Below are 16989 nucleotides of genomic sequence, written 5' to 3'. Positions count from 1 at the left end.
GAGAGAGGAAGAAACAGCTTCTTGGATCATTTCTGTTTGACTGCTTACCCTGAATAATCCCATGTACTATAGTGGCTCCACACACATATACAAAAAAGAAGAACAAAACTCCAAATGACATAAGGAAGATAACAGCCCAGTATTTGGTTCTGTTGATTTCCTGTAATTGTGGGTAGCTGCACAACAGCTGGGCTTTTATGGTGGGAGCCTGGGCCAAAGGAAAAGGCTGTGCTAAGCAGGTCCCAGACCTGGAACGGATGAGTGTGGAAAGCAGGGAATGGCCTCATTAATCAGAGCAATACGTTGTAAGACAAGCCATTCCCTCATAACAGCCTCGTGGGCTGGTCAGCCGCTGCCTTGAGGTTGGAGATGAGGTGCTGATAGAACCATGGGATGTTAACAACACTCAGTCTGGGTCAGAAGGCTGTGTAGCAAGAGCAGTTAACTCAAATATATTTGGATGAACATGCTGACAAGTTTTCTATCTTCCACTACCCTTGGGAAGCCTTTCGTTATGTGCATATGGAGGGTGAGCTGGGTCAGCTCCATTAGTTTGTGAAGTTGGCTGAAGTTGTTGACAGTGTAGTTGAGCTAGTCAGACTGGCAGGGCAGGCACAAGCTCTGCAGATACAGCTGGGCTTTTAGAAACACTCTCCAAGACAGCCCTTGTAACATCAATGTAGTTTTCCTGGATGGCAAAAACTGAGAACAGTCTTGAAGTGTCACCATAAAGGAGGGTGAAGTTAGGAATAAGCATGTTTCAGTATCCATTGCAGCAAGACTTTGCTTTCCAGGGTCTTGGCAACTGTTTGGAAACTAGTGGGTTTCTCTTGGTATTTTCACTTGGTTAAAATTTTTTTTGGAATCTCTGAGCAACCTACTTTTATCACCCCTGTCTCTAGCTAAGCAAATATTTAGGTCTTTTGGGTGCACAGTTTAAAAGAGTGAGTATATGTAGTCTTCACACTCTTAGAGTCCCAGGGTGAGGAGCAGCCCCATGCTCACCTTAGGCTCCTGGAAAAACTCCCAAGTCTCTTTCCATTTTAGAAATGTTCTCCAGCCCACCTTACTGCTTTATCTTGATGTCTCAGGGTTTTATTTGTCCCAGTCCATGCAATTTATTTGAAGGAAAATCAGACATGAAATACTTTGTGGGGTTTTTTTACAAAATAATAGGGATCTTTTCTGTATTCTGATTTTGTGTAAGAACATGTCTCCCAGATGATAATTTTTAGTATTCCAACATTGTGCAAGGCTAGTGCATTAAAAATAACTGCATTTTAAATCATTAATTCATATGATAGTTTCTATTGAAAGCTGGGGAGATATATTCTATCTATCATCAGTTTTGCCCCCAGTTAATATTAGATCAGTCTTAGCAGAGGGAACCATGCCATGCACTTGTTCACTTTGGAAAAATCAGTATTTGTCATACTGAGATCTCAGGCAAGAGTATTGCTGACTGGTACTAGAGGCCTTTCTGATTTACCTCCAGTATTTTTGATGGAATCCTTCTTGTTTCTAAACTATGTGGACAGTGCTCTGTTTTTCAGTGTATGGGAGGAACAAAACGGTAAGAAGCAAATGCTCAGCATTCATCCTTGCAGTTCACAACCAGTCCTGTATTTAAGCATCCAGTCTTGGCTGTTCACTGCAGTTTCTCCATGTTTCTATTTGTTCTCATCCAGATATACTGGCTTGCAAGCAGCCAGTGCACAAGGAAATTCCTTGGCATGCATGAGTTAAATTTTGCTCAGCCAAAGGCCACAGCTTCTACTGTCTTCAGTTATTTTATTCCCTAGGAGCTCCCTTGTTTATTCCATTTATCCTGCATGGTCCCTAGAAAGCCCACAAACTTTCACATGACTTATGGTAGCCTACTCATCAAATGCCATTAACACTTCCCATTACATCAGTATTTTTGCTTTGCTACAGAGAGAAAGCTTGCAGAGCAGAGGGCATTAACTGCTGGCTGAAGGTCACTTAGACAATCACATAGTTCAGATTAGCACCTAAGCCTTTTGCAGCTCATTCCTATGTCATATCCTTTGCATCATGCTGCTTGTCAAGCACCTGTAATTATCATTATTTGTTGAAGGTGGGGGTGTTGCTTTGACAGGTGCATCCTCAGCCACATCTACATGGGTCAGGCATTACACAGAGATCAGGCTGTCCTTTCTGTTTCCTCACACTATTTGCAGCTAGTCTCCTTCAGCCCTTTGTGTTATGTGTCAAAAATCCCTTCAGGAACTGGGGAAAAAAAAAAAGAACTTTGCCTACACATGGCTTTGCTATAGCTCTTCTCACCTTCGCACTGAGCACCTCCCCTGTTAATTCATAAAACTTGGTTGAGGCCGGGATCTCCCACAAGCTTTGAGTCAAGAAGAACTAGCCAAACTGGCTGCCCTCGCATAGTTACAAGGTCTTCTCTGCACTTTAAACAGAAAATTTTTGCATGACAGGTTACAGGAAAGAAAAAAATATTAGCGTAAACTTCAGGCAAAAGTGTTAACTGTTCCATTATATATGTAAGTATGTATCAGCTGTGTTGTCTATGGAATAAATCTGTCTTTACAGTTAATCGGGTAACTAAATTATTAAAATATGTAGCTGAAATTTCCACAGAGCCTTACATTAGAAATTGGGAAATAAGTCTTTAGGTTTTTTGAAATAACAGCAGTGGCATAACTTGTAAATCATTTTGATATTGGTCAGGATAAAGGTGGTCTATAAATATGAGATTACCTCTTGCCTGGATAACCGGAGATATGCAGACAAGTCTGGCAGACAGGATGTGAGCTGCTGACTTGATATGATATAAAACTTGATCCTGGGAAATGCCTTGGGTGCAGGAATGAGGAAGTTAGTGCTACTATTTTTAAATGTTGTGGGGAGCCACAAGTGTTAGCAATAGTGCATTTTGAAGATGTAAAATGACAAACACCTGTTTTTTCTCCTCTACCCTCCATCACTTTTTTCTGTACAGTAGATAGGTTTAAATCTTTGTCTATCAATGTACATTTTAATTTTGTACCTTTTTTTGTCTGTCGTCAAGCAAAATACATTCCTTCTTTCCCTGATATACCTATACCTTGTTTTGCTTCTTTCTAAATGATGTGCAGAGATGGACATCAGTGTTTATTTTTGTAAGCAGTGAACTGAACACTGGTGCAGTCTTACTGAACATCCCTGTGTACTGACTTGTCCTTTTTTGCTACAGAATCAGCACAAGACTGAGCAGATAATTGGAGTGATGTTGGCTCCAGTCATGCAGGACCTGCCCAGCTAGGAATTAGAGATCAGCCAGTTACTTTGCACCAACTACCAAGTTGTCATCAGCTGGTATTACCATTTCTGGTCACTATCAGTACAGTTTCTGAACTGATGGGCTGGCGATAGCAAAACCAGGGTGTTTCAGAGATCTCATGCACATGATGGTCTCCTGCCTTCAGTTTTCCTGTTACTATGAGAACATTTCTTGCATTCATTCAACAGAGTCAGACCCCCATGCTTATGCAATACTGCAGCTGCCTTTGGATCCATAACTTGATGCATGAGACCACAGTGTGTTGCTTTGCAGTGAAAGGTTACGCTGCTTAATGGGACCCCAAATTCTGAGAGGATCCAGTAGCTGGCACATTTCCACCTGTGGTCTGGCACTGCAAATGTCAGACTTATTCCACATGGTGCTGTCTCAAGCACTGAAGACAAAACTTAAGAGGTCTGCAAACCTCTGTATTTTGTTACCATTCCATCATATATTACTTGTAAAATTATGGCATAATGAAGTAGCGTATTGTCTGTGTATGAGAGAGTTGTGTAACTGCCTTTTGCAAAACAGAGTTTGCTCAGTGGATGTTAGTATCAGGTCCTCCAAGATGAAGTGACATCATCTTTGCCTTTGTAGGCTTGGCTACAGATTTATTCTGCTTGCCAAATATCATTAACTTCCTGAAATGTCCGGGGCTGGCAGACCTTATTCACTCTCAGACTATTTCTTCATGAGCTACATGGTTTCGTCTCAGTGGCAGTTCCACTATTGAAGGATATGCTGTATGTACTAATTATTAATATCAGAGAGGGAAGCAGACCGCTGTGGATAGAAGTAAAGTCCAAAGTACATTCAGGGGCAAACTGATTTTGCTTATCTTCGACAACGTACTTTGAAAGGAACTGCTTTTGAAAAATGACGTGTGTGTGTTCCATTGTTCTCCTTTGCTCCTTGTTCTCCTTTTGGACGAAAGATGAAGCAGTAGGATTCATTCTTCTCCAAGGAATCAGTCATTCTCTTATTGATCCCTCTGCTGAAACAGGTTCAGCTTTGTGTTTCCTAGTTCTGCTCTGTCCCCTCACGCACAGGCTTTGTCCAGCCTGGCCAAACTTGGACCTTAACTGCTCCAGTGGTAGTAATAATGGCTAAGGCTGGGGTGTGCTTGTAGACTCAGTAACCTCTGGACTGAGCACACCTTGCTGAAAACAAAGCTAGATGACATAGTGGTAAAAATATGTCAGTTTTATCTATACTGTGTCTTCAGGGATGGAAATGAAGTTGCTTTGTAATGAATCATGTAGGTGTGCTTAGTTGCTAAGATGTTTACTTCATGAGTATATTATGTTTGTTTAATAGAAATGAGTTCTAAGGAAAAACAAGCAGATTTTAATGCTTGCACCACCACTTATACGAGACCTGTTCACAACTTGGCTAAAATTTGTGAATTATATGTGATGGAGCGATGCACTTCAGTCACAAGAGAGAAGCAACAATATATTTTGAAATAAACCAGTGACTTAACAAAGTTCAATGGTAAATGCAAGATTCTATGGCAAGGTACATTCGATTATTTACTGCATAGAGGACAGGGTAAGTCAGGCACACTGGGGAGGCCCTCCACGAGGGAGTCACAAGATTCAGAGCGGACTCCTTTGGTTTCTGAACTCTTACTGAGCGGAGTGGAGGTGCAGCTGGATCCAGTCCTCATCTCACACTTGGTCAATGGTTCATGTCTAAAGGATTATATGAGCACAGTCAGTCTAAGCTATGATCTTAGCAAAGCTCACAAAGTTTAACAAGCCCTTAGCCACTTACTGAGGGTGTATTGCAGCAAAGAATCTCTGAGTGTTGCAGAGTGAAGGAACTCTGCAGCAGGCATAACCTTGAGAGCCATCCCGCCCTAAGCGGAGATGCTGTTGTGCAGCCTGCTGCAGAGCGGGAGAGCTCAACGAGCTCTGGGCTGTCCACTGCTTAAGGAATAAGGTGATTGATTTATAGTCATATTTGCATACCAGCAAGAAGTCTGGGTCCCTGCCCTTGGCTACTGTGTGGGCATCCGTCTCCCCAAAGTCCGGCTGAAGCAGGCTGCAACTGTCACGACCACCCCTGTAGCTGTTGCTTGGGCAGGGAGGCGCACACCACCACATTACAGAACAACAGTATTATGTCACATATATATTGTGAATTCTTTGAACAGGCATAGTCTTGTCTAAAACTTGTAAAAATCTTGAAGACTTTTTCTAATTATATCAGTCTGAATGTACCCCCTTCTGGCCAGCTAGTGGAAATACACGAGGTGATCTTGAGGAAAAAACAAGTGCTTCCTAGATCTGAGACTCTCAGATGGGTTTAAATCAAAAAGCCTTCTTTTCTGTAATAGTTTTGAGACCCATTCGCTACCATTGTTTAACACGTAAGAGAATAACTCCACTTTTTGTAAGTGTGTTACAAGAACAAAATGTATTTGCTTCAATTTGTTTTTAAATTAGCCTTCTTTTCTTCTTTACTGACAACAGGAGCCAGCGTTTTAGCTACTCAATAAACATAACACAATAAAAATATTGAGTATTTTTCAATTAAATCATGCAGTAAAGTTCTGAACTGCAAACTAATTTTGTTATCTTCAACGTTTTCTTTACTCAAGGAATAATGACAGGGCTCTGATTGAATTTCAGTCTTTGTTTAATTAGTTTCTCCAGTTGAATGAAGATAAACAGAGGAGAGGAGAACATGGGAGACAGAAAAAGGCACTCAAATATTATCATACATAGCTGGTTGCAATGAGACTTCCAGCTGCAGTTACCACCGTTCTTACAGGTAGTCTGAGATCAATTTCTTAATGGTTGGGTCAAGCTCGGTTGTTGGGAAGATGTTCTCTCCCTTTTCCAAGCAGCAAGAGGCAGCATGAAGAATGGAGACATGGGGCAAATAATTCAGGGTAGTGAAGCACCGTAAGCACAAAATGCAGTAGTCTTACCTTCCCATAAATACATACATTTGCGTAGGTATGGAATAATAAGAAAATGTCAAAACATCAACAAATGAAGTCCACAAAAACTTACAGGGTCCTTTAAGATAGTACATGGAGGACGGTCCTTTTCAACAGTTTTCTTGCAGTATGAGAGCAGCTGCAATCTAGCTGTGAGAGGCTGAGTCATAATTTGTTTTCATTTCATCTTCAATTTAATATCTGCATGACGGGTTACGTTTAAAATGAAATATAGCAGTTCTTATAGACACTCATGGGGATAGATAAACTAGTTGAACATAGATGAAACTCGTGTTTTAAATAGAGCTGGAAGCTCTGTGATACGACTTCTTTGTAACTTCAGATGATTTAACTTCTGATGATGATTAAACTTCTTTTGGGACTTGTGATGAATTTGCAATGGTTATCCAAGCAACAGGCATCACATTTAAGTAGTGATTAACCCACTGCTAGGAACAGACTATGTAGTACTGCAGATGTGGGATAAAACTACACTAGGTTTAATCAGGCCACTGATTTACATGGCCTAAATTTAGACACCCAAGTTCAAAGAGATGTAGTGATAGAATGTGACAGAGTATGATGAACTGAAAAGTTAGCTAAGGATTAATCCATTCAACGTGATCTGAGAAGCCTGTCAAGTGGGAGGAGGAGTAAGAAAGGGAACTATAGAGATCAGGTCTGTGACTTCAGTCTTTCGTCTTGCACATTCTCATGCTGGTTACTTGGTCTGTTGTGATTTTGAAATGTTTCTTAGTTGTGCCATAAAGTATGAAGTTAAACATAACTTTTGTATTAACAGTTCTACACACTGGAGCACTAGATTGCTGTTAAATGTTTGCATGTGGTATGTTCAGCAGCAGGGCTAGAAGGCAAGGACTCTGTGACCAGTCATCTTTTCCACACGTCACATCTTGCAGAGACACTCACAATTTTCAGGAATGCTTACAAACCCGTGTTCCGGCCTGTCTGGTGTTGGTGGTCAAGAGGCTTGGAGTTTTCCAGTTTTCCAGGAAGAAAGTGTCCTGCAGGTTGGGAGAGTACATTTGTAGTTATTCCTATAATGTTACCATATGCTGATTCATAGCATAGATACCCAGGAAACCCATGGAGGTAATAACAGTTATCATCAGAGGGATATCCTCTGTGCAAAATAAGCAGGCAGTAACTTCCCATTGACAAGAAATTTTCTGTGCTTTAAGATACCTGCAGATTCCTTGGCACTTTTCTGCTGTAGCTTTATTGAGCTAGAGAAAGTTATGCTGATATCTGCAGCAGTAACAGATTTGACCTTCCACCATTAACAGAGCTGCGGTAAACAGGAAAGCTTACAAAAACAGGTCTGGCATCATAGCTTATACCAAGCTTCAAACTATTTGCAAGTGGATACATACAACAAAAATTCATTTCAGCAGTTCATAGGTTTCTATCCAACTCTGTGACATTTACACACATGGTCTGTGTTCAGTGAGAGTCCTAGAAATGTGCTGGGTACTGCAGTGCAGAGGAACAATAACCATTCCACATTTAACACTCTAATAGTCAACAATTACAAGAAGTGGAAAGAGAACCAGAAGCTGTGATAGTAATGAAGCGTTTTCCCAGAGCCATGTAGCAGGTCAGTGGCAAGGCTGGAGATAGGAGTCCAGTTGTATCACTTCAGGGCAATAGCCCACTCATGTTAAATATATTTTAAATTACACTGTCTGTCTTGGGAGAATCAGAAACATGACAGTCCAAAAAAAAGTATACAGACACAGTTGTGACTTGGATGGAAAAGGAATGCAAGGAAATGATCAGATATGCATGTCACAGAAAGTGTGTGAAAGTACAACCTTTGTCATGGAGAGATAACTGCACAAAAGCCTAGTCCATGATTTCTTCCGGATTTTGTCTGTCAGCTTTTCCATCATTGCTTATAGAGAGACACTACAGGTTTTATACCTGGCGTCCTCTCAACCTGGCTGATCTTTAAAAGCCAAGTCTGAAGGACTACCTGCCTGTATATCAGTGTCTGGTGGAGTTTATGTAGATTACTTTCCCAGCAAGAGCCCTAGAATAGATCCAGCTATGTCAACAGAAAGCTTAGCAGTGCTTACGTTGTCTGAGAAACTGGTGTTGGCTGCAGCAAGGAAGAGAGTACCTCATGGGAAGGTGTGACCCATGTTAAGGATATACCTCTACTACCAACTGAAGTGTAAAGTACAGCTATCTGAATTAAATTTAATATCTTCAGGTAACAGAAACGGTCATGCCATGAAGCTCTGAGGTAGTTTCTCTGAAGAGGCAAAATAGACAAGTACTCAGAAATCTGAAAATCCAGGCTTTTGCTCAGATCCATTTCTTAGAGTCGTTGTTTGCTTTTCTTTTTGAAAGGTGTGTAACACTCACAGATCTTCTTACTACTTCCTTGGCACAGTTTTGGTCATGATCTGTTTGCAATATCAATGTCCTTCAGCAGCCGGATGGCAGCCTTCCCCCAGGCATAAGTAGCATGATACTATCTAGGAGTTTTGGCCAAAGTAGTTTAAATAGAAAAACGAAAAGATGTTACAATAGAGAGAACCAAAGGTGCCTTTCCTTGTAGAGGGTCACAAGAGGCCACTCACGGTGAGATGTTCTACATCTATTATAACAATGCTGTTTTCAGTTTATCATACTGAAATGATTAACCATTTAGATACTGAACACTTCCAAAGCCAACAAAACATTAAGAGGCCTACGGATGAAAAAAAATCTTACAGTGCAGGTTGGCATTTTATTGTTCTCTGGGGACTTGAGATTCCAAGTTATTTAATGGCTAGGTAATGATGTTCAGGCAAGTATGTAGTAAGGTATGGCCAGTGCTGGTTGCAGGCACCACATCCATGGCAAAATGAATGCAGAGATGCACAGCTGCATGGGCATCCTGAGACTGCTTGCCCCAGTGCTTACATGTTGCTGCTGTCACTGAGACAGAGCTGCTGTCCCCTTCACCTCCTTGGTAAATCTGCTCCTGTGTTTGTAGCTGGCTGGAGCAACCTGTCAGGTTGGAATCTGGCAAAGTCAGGCAATAAAAAATTTTAAACTTGCAAAGTAGGCACCTATCAAAGTAATTTGCTTAGGAAAGCAAAGTCAGATGGTCAAGAAGGAAAAAGCCAGTGTTTTGTTTGATCACTTATTCCCTTTCTTATGCAGATCTAGTGTTCCTCAGTCAGGAGTCCCTCTAGGTTGAAGACTGCATCCCATCAGCAAGCTCTCGTCTTATTTTGTAGGAAGTAATTTTGAAAACAGGTACAAAACCAAAACATTAGTTGGGGAATCGATTTCTTAAGTGTCCGCTCCCAGCCCAACTGGGGTGCTGCCAAATTGAAGGACATTCGCATTTTAAACTTTATCACCCATGTTTAGGAACTCATCAAAAGTCAAGAAGGGAAAAATCTGAATTGCCCAAGCCATCCTCTAGCAGTGTCAAGATTTTTCACCATGTTGTATTTGTCTTTGCAGCAGAGGTTCCAGTATTTCTCTTGGGATACGCACACTATTTCATCTAGATCTCAGGAACTTTCTTTGAATGCTTAGCTGCATTAGCATATTTCTCTTACAGACAAAGCTAAAAACCTGTCTTTTCTAAAACCATCTCTGTATTCGTCAAATATTTGTAAACCCAACTATAGGATTCTTTGTTGACAGAAGAATGTACTTTTTATTCTAGTTTGTGAAAGAAAGACTATTTAGCTTCTCAGATTTGACACTTCCACAAATCAAGTAAGAGTTTATTGTTTTTTTTCCTAGAAAATAAAATTACACAAATTATTACAAATATGAAACCATCTTCTCTTAGTGCTTCTGCAGTATTTCTGGGAATCTGGATTAAAAAAAGCTATTAATTTTATAAAACTTGTTCAGTTTAGAAATAAACTTCTTCAGGTGATTTCTGTGTGTTTTTCACATGGACTCTCAAGGTGGTCTTCTCATCTGCCCTTCTCACACTTGTCAGAAGTGTTAATATTTATTTGTCGAATCACATTTGGTTTCTGCAATTCAAGAGCTAAGATTCAGGAAAGCGGAAAATTATAATTGCAGGCAGGGAAGAGGTTGTCCACTCTTAAGAACATAGAAAGTATTGGTGTGGACCTGAGGATTAGAACAACGCCGGATTATTCTTGATGGGTTTTTTTTATTGGTTTCTCGCTTAAGATGTGGTTATGGATGATAATCAGTTGGCTTGTTGGTTTTTATCCCCACAAACCTATTTATAGTCTTGTAGCAAAACTTAATAGATAAAGGACTCACCACTGTGCCCAGTGGTGCAACCAGTAGCAGGAAGCTACAGAGAGGCATTGTGCAAAGCTGGGAGCGAAATGGCAGCATAGAGAGGAAAATCAGAGAAATTGAGGTAGTGCCACTTCTTTCCAAATACACTTTAAAGTGCAGGGATAGTCTTTAAAAGCTATCTGTTATTTTTATTGCTTTGTTATTATTGTGGCTTGAAAAACAAATTGGTATCATTCTGCTTATAGATAATTCTCAGTTATAATACCCCTTAGAATTTGCATGATGTGTTCTGTCCTTAGATCAAAAGGGTGGATGAACTCCCATTCAGCTGGGATGAGAGGCCCAGAAAATCAAGTCACCCAAGACATTATAATAAGCTAATGGCAGGGCTTTGGCTAACATGAATATTTTCTATTTCATATTCTAAATGATAACTGAAATAAAAATGCAAATTGTCTATTATGGTTGAAGCAGAATGGAAATGAAGATCATCTTCTTTTGGGAACTGGCGGCAATTGAAATAATGGCTTAAATAGTTTGTTGTTGTTGCTGTTATTAATACTGTAAAATATGCTCAAATCACAGGTGTACAACCATACCAAAGTGCTCCATTTTACACTCACTTTTCTGCTTATACTGATGAACAGTGACTTCTGTAAAACATGTGATCTGTGTATCTATCAGAAGCAAAAGGCACAAATGCCAGCACTACTGTATTGTACATAGAGCAGACCCGTGGTGCAGCCGCGGAGTATAATTTCTTGCTGGCTGCTTATTTTTAGGGGCACTCTGATTCATTAGCCCAGTGGGAAGAAAATGGGAGGAAAACCCTTTAATTTCTGAACTCTGGGAATTTATGCTTGTTTTGGAAAACACCTTATTAGCACTGCCAGCTATCTCCTCCAGAAAGAGCTGGGATGGAAATAGCACTTTATGGTGCAGGCTTCGGGGAAGTGTCTTGGCAGAGCCTGAGACTAGGAAAATAGCCATCAAAGGAGCCATGTCCTCACAGAGGATGAGGACAGCTTCCACAATACAAGTCCAAAAAATGTTTTTCCTTGTCCTAATGTACATCCCTAGATCACAGCTTCTCTGAGATATTTTTCATTAGAGACAACCAGGGTCTGTCAGACTCCTTCCTACTGGGTGAGCCAGAGTCCCTTTGCTGAACACGTGCCGGGCAAAAATGCCACCTTGGCACCTTTTATGTTGCATTCGCCAGACGTCCATGTGCTTTTGTGATAATAGCGAATGCGCAGACAAGTATGTGAGGACAGAGCAGAGAAATGCTCTTCCTCGATGTCCATTCCCTTTCCCTACTGGATTCTTCTCTAGACCAAACGGTATGGGGACAGAAAGGGAAAAAATGAAAACAAGAGTAGAGGGAACAAGACAGGTAAATGACAGAAGATAAGGGGAGAGAAGAAATGCACCCTGAAAATTTAGAGTGGGAAGTTTTGAAAGATCACTACAACATATGGGCTAGATTTTTTTTAGGTCATTATGTTGGAATGAAAGCAATGCCATCATTGCTGTCATTCCTTTTGTATTTCTTCCTGCATTCCTTTTCTGTCTTCAGCTTTCTATTTCTTCATTAATTCTTGTCAGACTTCAGCACTTTAGCCATGTATTTTGACTGTCTTTCCTGCCCAGCGTATTAATAGGTCTTTCTTGAGCATGCAAACTATTGTGCAGATTATTTTTCTTTTCATGGAGAGGACTGGATAACTTCAGAATAATTAGCTGAAATTTCCTTCCCTCCCTTCTTTTTTTTAAAGATAATTCATCATCTCTCCAGGAAGATGAAGAGATAGATATGGAGGCTGTCAACTGGCAGCTGAACAACACCTCCATGAATGGGCATTCATCTATGCCAACCACAGTTCGCTTTCCCAGCTGGGTGACTTTTGATGACAATGAAATCAGCTTTTCACCGCAGAACCATTCTCCCTTGAAAACAGACACCCCACCTGCTGAAACACAGACTCCAGATGTTAATTTTAACCTCACTACATCCTTCAAGAAAAGAGAACGTCCTAAAAGCACACTGGGGGACCTCTCCAAAATTCAAAAGCTAGATCTCTCCTCCCTAACCAGGTTGCCTTCTGTTGAAATGCCACCGTGGAGTGCCACTAACCCCTTCCTGGATGAATCTCTGCGAGATGTCCAGCCCTCACCCATCAATCCATTCAGCTCATTCTTTGAGGAACGAGACAGGCGTTCCAAAAGTTCTGTCTCCAGTGCACCAGGCAAAAGCCAAAGAGACTCTCTCATTATTCTCCATCAAGAACCTGATACCATCAATTTTCTTGAGGCAAACAAAAGTGTAACCCACACAGATGCTGTAGAGCAGCTCAAACAACTCCAGATTGGAGACCCAGATCGTGTGAGCAGCCCTACTTTGCCTGATGATGACCCCATGATGCCGTATGATCTGGATGCAGCCTTATTTAACCTGGCACCAGCTCAGCCAAAGGATGGATGGCCAATGATGCTCAGGATCCCAGAGAAGAAGAATATTATGTCATCCAGGCACTGGGGACCAATATATGTCAAGCTGACTGACGGTGGATATATACAGCTTTTTTATGAGAAAGGACTGGAGAAACCTTTCCGGGAATTCAAACTTGAAATCAATCATGAGATTTCAGAGCGTAAACTCCAGAACTACGATGAGAATGGAAGGATACACAGTGTACGGTTGGACCGCACAACCTACAAGGAGAAAAAGAAGTATCAGCCTAAGCCAGCCATTGCCCACACAGCAGAGAGAGAGCAAATTATCAAGCTTGGGACTACAGACTATGAAGACTTCCTCAGCTTCATCAGTGCTGTGCAAGACACACTGATGAACTTGCCAGCCTCATCGACAGATCTGAGCACAGTGGGACTAAACTATCAAGAAGAAGAAATCACGGTTGATGTCAGGGATGAGTTTCATGGCATCTTGGCCAAAGGAGACAGCGTGATTCTCCAGCACAGTGTGCTGACCCATATCTATGTTCTCAGCTTCCTTTCTGGCCTGGCGGAATGCAGACTGGGCCTTAATGATATCCTGATCAAAGGGAATGAGATAGTTGCAAGGCAGGATATTATGCCCACTACTACCACTAAGTGGATTAAATTATACAGCTGTCGGTTCCATTCGTGTGTGGATGAGGATATGTTTAATAACTCCCGTATTATCCTGTTCAACCCCTTGGATGCCTGCCGGTTTGAACTTATGCGATTCAGAACCGTCTTTGCTGAGAAAACGTTGCCTTTTACTCTGAGGACAGCTGCCAGCATCAATGGTGCTGAGGTGGAGGTGCAGAGCTGGCTGATGATGTCCACTGGGTTCTCGTCCAACCGTGACCCTTTAACTCAGGTCCCTTGTGAAAATGTGATGATCCGATACCCAGTGCCTAACGAGTGGGTGAAGAACTTCCGCAGGGAGAGCGTCCTGGGGGAGAAATCTTTGAAAGCCAAGGTGAACAAGGGGGCCACTTTTGGATCAACCAGTGTGTCTGGTTCTGAGCCAGTAATGAGAGTAACTTTGGGAACTGCCAAATATGAGCATGCCTTTAATTCCATTGTATGGAGGATAAACCGACTGCCTGACAAAAACTCAGGTGAGTGGTGCATAGCATCTCTGCAGGAGTAAACTAAAAGGAGTTAGGTATTTTGAAAGATAGGGAATACTGGGCTTACATGATGAGGGATAGATTATCCTCTTTAGTATACCAAAAGACATGAGTTAGTTGCATGAAGGATTTATCTGACCCTTCATTGCAGTAGTTTTCTGTATCTTACAAACATTGTTAATGATAAAAAATGGTTTAAGCTTTCCAGATGCAAAAATATGCCTTCTGTCTCTGCTTCCATAAGTACACTGTGGGACTTGGGCATCGCATATCTCTGTGTGCTCAGCAGTGTTAGTGGAAGCAGGGCTTTTTCAGGTAACTTGCAAAGGCAAGATACTATGCCATGGGGCTGAATGACAGGACCAGATAAACTGTTGTAGCTCCAGCCCATATGCTTTCTTTTCCATACATTGCTAAGCAGATTGGGCCAGTGCTACAAATTTCAGTGTGCATACCACAACTAACACCTATAAAGTATCTGGAATGGAGATTGTAAGATGTCAACCACAAAAAAAAAAAAAAAAATCCAAACACCAGTTTGTGGCTATGTTTCCCTAATCAGTGCAGACAGGTAAATACAGCTTAAACCTGAAGAGAGACATAAAAAATAAAATCCACAAGTCTTTGTGTTTCTAGTAACATGTTCATAATTAAACATTCAAATAATATGGGCAAGCCACTGTTCCTTTTGGCCATTGTTGCCAGTCCTTCCACTTCCTGCTTTTCACCCATAGTGTGCAATAAATCTAGACAACTTCTGTTTATTTTTATTGATAGTGAATTCTACTTCTTGATTTCTCTGATCTAGATTAGCTTTTTACAAATGAGATGGACTTTTCAGTATTAATGCTGTAGTAATGCAGCTGAGTGACTGGGAGGGTTTCTGTGTTCAGTGTTCCCTGAAGGAAAGTTCAGTGTTGTACCAGATTGGGCACTTTCTAAGGACATATGTTATTCCTGAGTTTAAGCTGTTGTGTCAGTAAAACAGTGATCCCAGTCTTTTAATCTTTTGGATCACATTTCAGCCCAGGGATGCCAGCTTACACCACAGGTTACGGATTCAGAGGGATATCACTGACAAAAGTGAAGGCTCCACATTTTCTGTGATGTGGGACATAAGAAGAGAGAGCTTGCGAACTCAAGAGAAATATCACAGTGAAAAATCAACCTCAGGCTGTTTATGAGCAATAACATGCTTGTTAGGAAAATCTCACTATGCCATCTGCATGAGCTCTGGGAATGAGATGCTGTGAAACTGGGCCTTCTGTGGCATCTTCTCTCTGAAGATCTCAGTATATCTTATAGACATTACTGCTGGGGAAATAAAAGCCCTCCAGACTTTACAGTAATCGCAGAACATGCTGGTAGCAGACCAGAAGAGGCAAAACTCGTGCTTCTACTGCCTCCTGAGAGGTGATACTCCCTTATCCATCCCTACTTTGAGGGACATGTTGATCTATGTCTCTTATTTCCTTGATCTTATCTCTGCTAGTGTGAGGCTTTATTATATATGCCCTGTGTCAACGGGAAATGCATCACACACTTGGCACTGCTGTTGGAGCCCTGCCACAGAGCATCTATCTATCAGTGTCACTGTGCAGAACACAGGGCAGTTACGATTTGTTTACATCCTGAGAGGAAGAGAGTGTCCTCACCCCTCCGGTCAGGTCAGATGTAATTTCAGGGAAAGGAAGGGCCTTGCAAGCACTGTCTTGGCCGGGACACATGAGGTATGTGGGAGGGAGGGAATCCCAAAGTGATGATAGAGCAGGCCAAGTGTATTTTAAATCTGCCCTTGCCTCTCAGGGACTATTTATTGATACATACCTATCTTGACAGTACTCATCCCAAGTTTTTTCTTACTCAAAGTATATGGCAAACAGAGAGGGATATAAATGGTACTCAAAAGTGTTGATTCCCACTTCTTCTTAGATTGACTTAGATTTGACTGGTGAACCACATGCACTTCTGACCACATGCTACTGATATGTGGTCTGCTCCCAACCCTGTGCATGCTTGGCTGTATCCAGCCCTACCCACGGGCCATATAATAACTCACCTCCTCCTATTTGCCAAAGTCCCTATAAATGATGCAGTTCTCAAGCACTAAGTATAAAAATATTCCCTTGACTCTTACTTGGTGCGTTCTTACTGTGGCATCTGCAGCTCACCCCTAAGAGCACTCTGGGTCCTCTGTAAATGTCTGCTCTGATAATGAACTGTTCTGGTGCCTGGGACTCCAGAGCAGGAGGGAGGTGGTGGGTGCATTTCACTGCAGCTGGGGGGAAATGCTTTGGGTGGCCACAGTCTCCAGCTCCACCGTGCCTCCAAAGGCCACACAAGATGTCCACATGACCTGGGGCATATGCACTGCATGGCTCCCTCCAGCACACATCCCCATCTGCCAGACCCGTGTGCCTATCAAAGGAGCACATGTGCAGGCACACACTATGGGACCCTTTGTGCTCTGACACATCGGTCCCTTGCAAATGCGATCCCAGGAGCTACATGGTCTCCAGGTAGTCACTTGAACCTGATGTGCTTCGCTCCATTCCCTGAGTGCAGACTGCTGCAGGCTCTGTGTAGGCATGAGGGGTGTGAGACCATCAGTCCTGTCCGTGGTCAGCTCTGTAGCCAGTGCCACAGCCTGTAGGGGAGGAGGACAGCCTGTCCCTCCCAGAGCTCACTGCTTGCATCCAGGTTGTACTGCCTTAGCACCTGAATTGTGAAGAATTATTTCAGCAGCTTCACTGTCTTATCCAAGTGTTTTCTCTTCATGCTTTCTAACGGGATGAGACCCTTAATATAAGAACGTGTTATCAGCACTGTCTGTATTATTTTGTAGCCAA

General features: G+C 41.9%; 1 protein-coding gene across 2 annotated transcripts in view; it reads left to right on the top strand.

Annotated features, from left to right (window-relative positions):
* STON2 (stonin 2) overlaps window positions 1-16989 on the top strand; it is a 79082-nt gene that overhangs the window by 52955 nt on the left and 9138 nt on the right. For both annotated transcript variants that reach the window (XM_065838037.2, XM_065838038.2), the window contains exon 5: window positions 12296-14128. In XM_065838037.2, coding sequence (XP_065694109.1) covers window positions 12296-14128 — 1833 coding nt within the window. The remainder of the gene's footprint in view (window positions 1-12295; window positions 14129-16989) is intronic.

This window comes from Patagioenas fasciata, chromosome 5 (assembly GCF_037038585.1).
Source record: "Patagioenas fasciata isolate bPatFas1 chromosome 5, bPatFas1.hap1, whole genome shotgun sequence".
NCBI lineage: Eukaryota > Metazoa > Chordata > Aves > Columbiformes > Columbidae > Patagioenas > Patagioenas fasciata.
The sequence above is the reverse complement of the archived record's forward strand: the minus strand, read 5'-3'. Positions and strand labels throughout refer to the sequence as shown.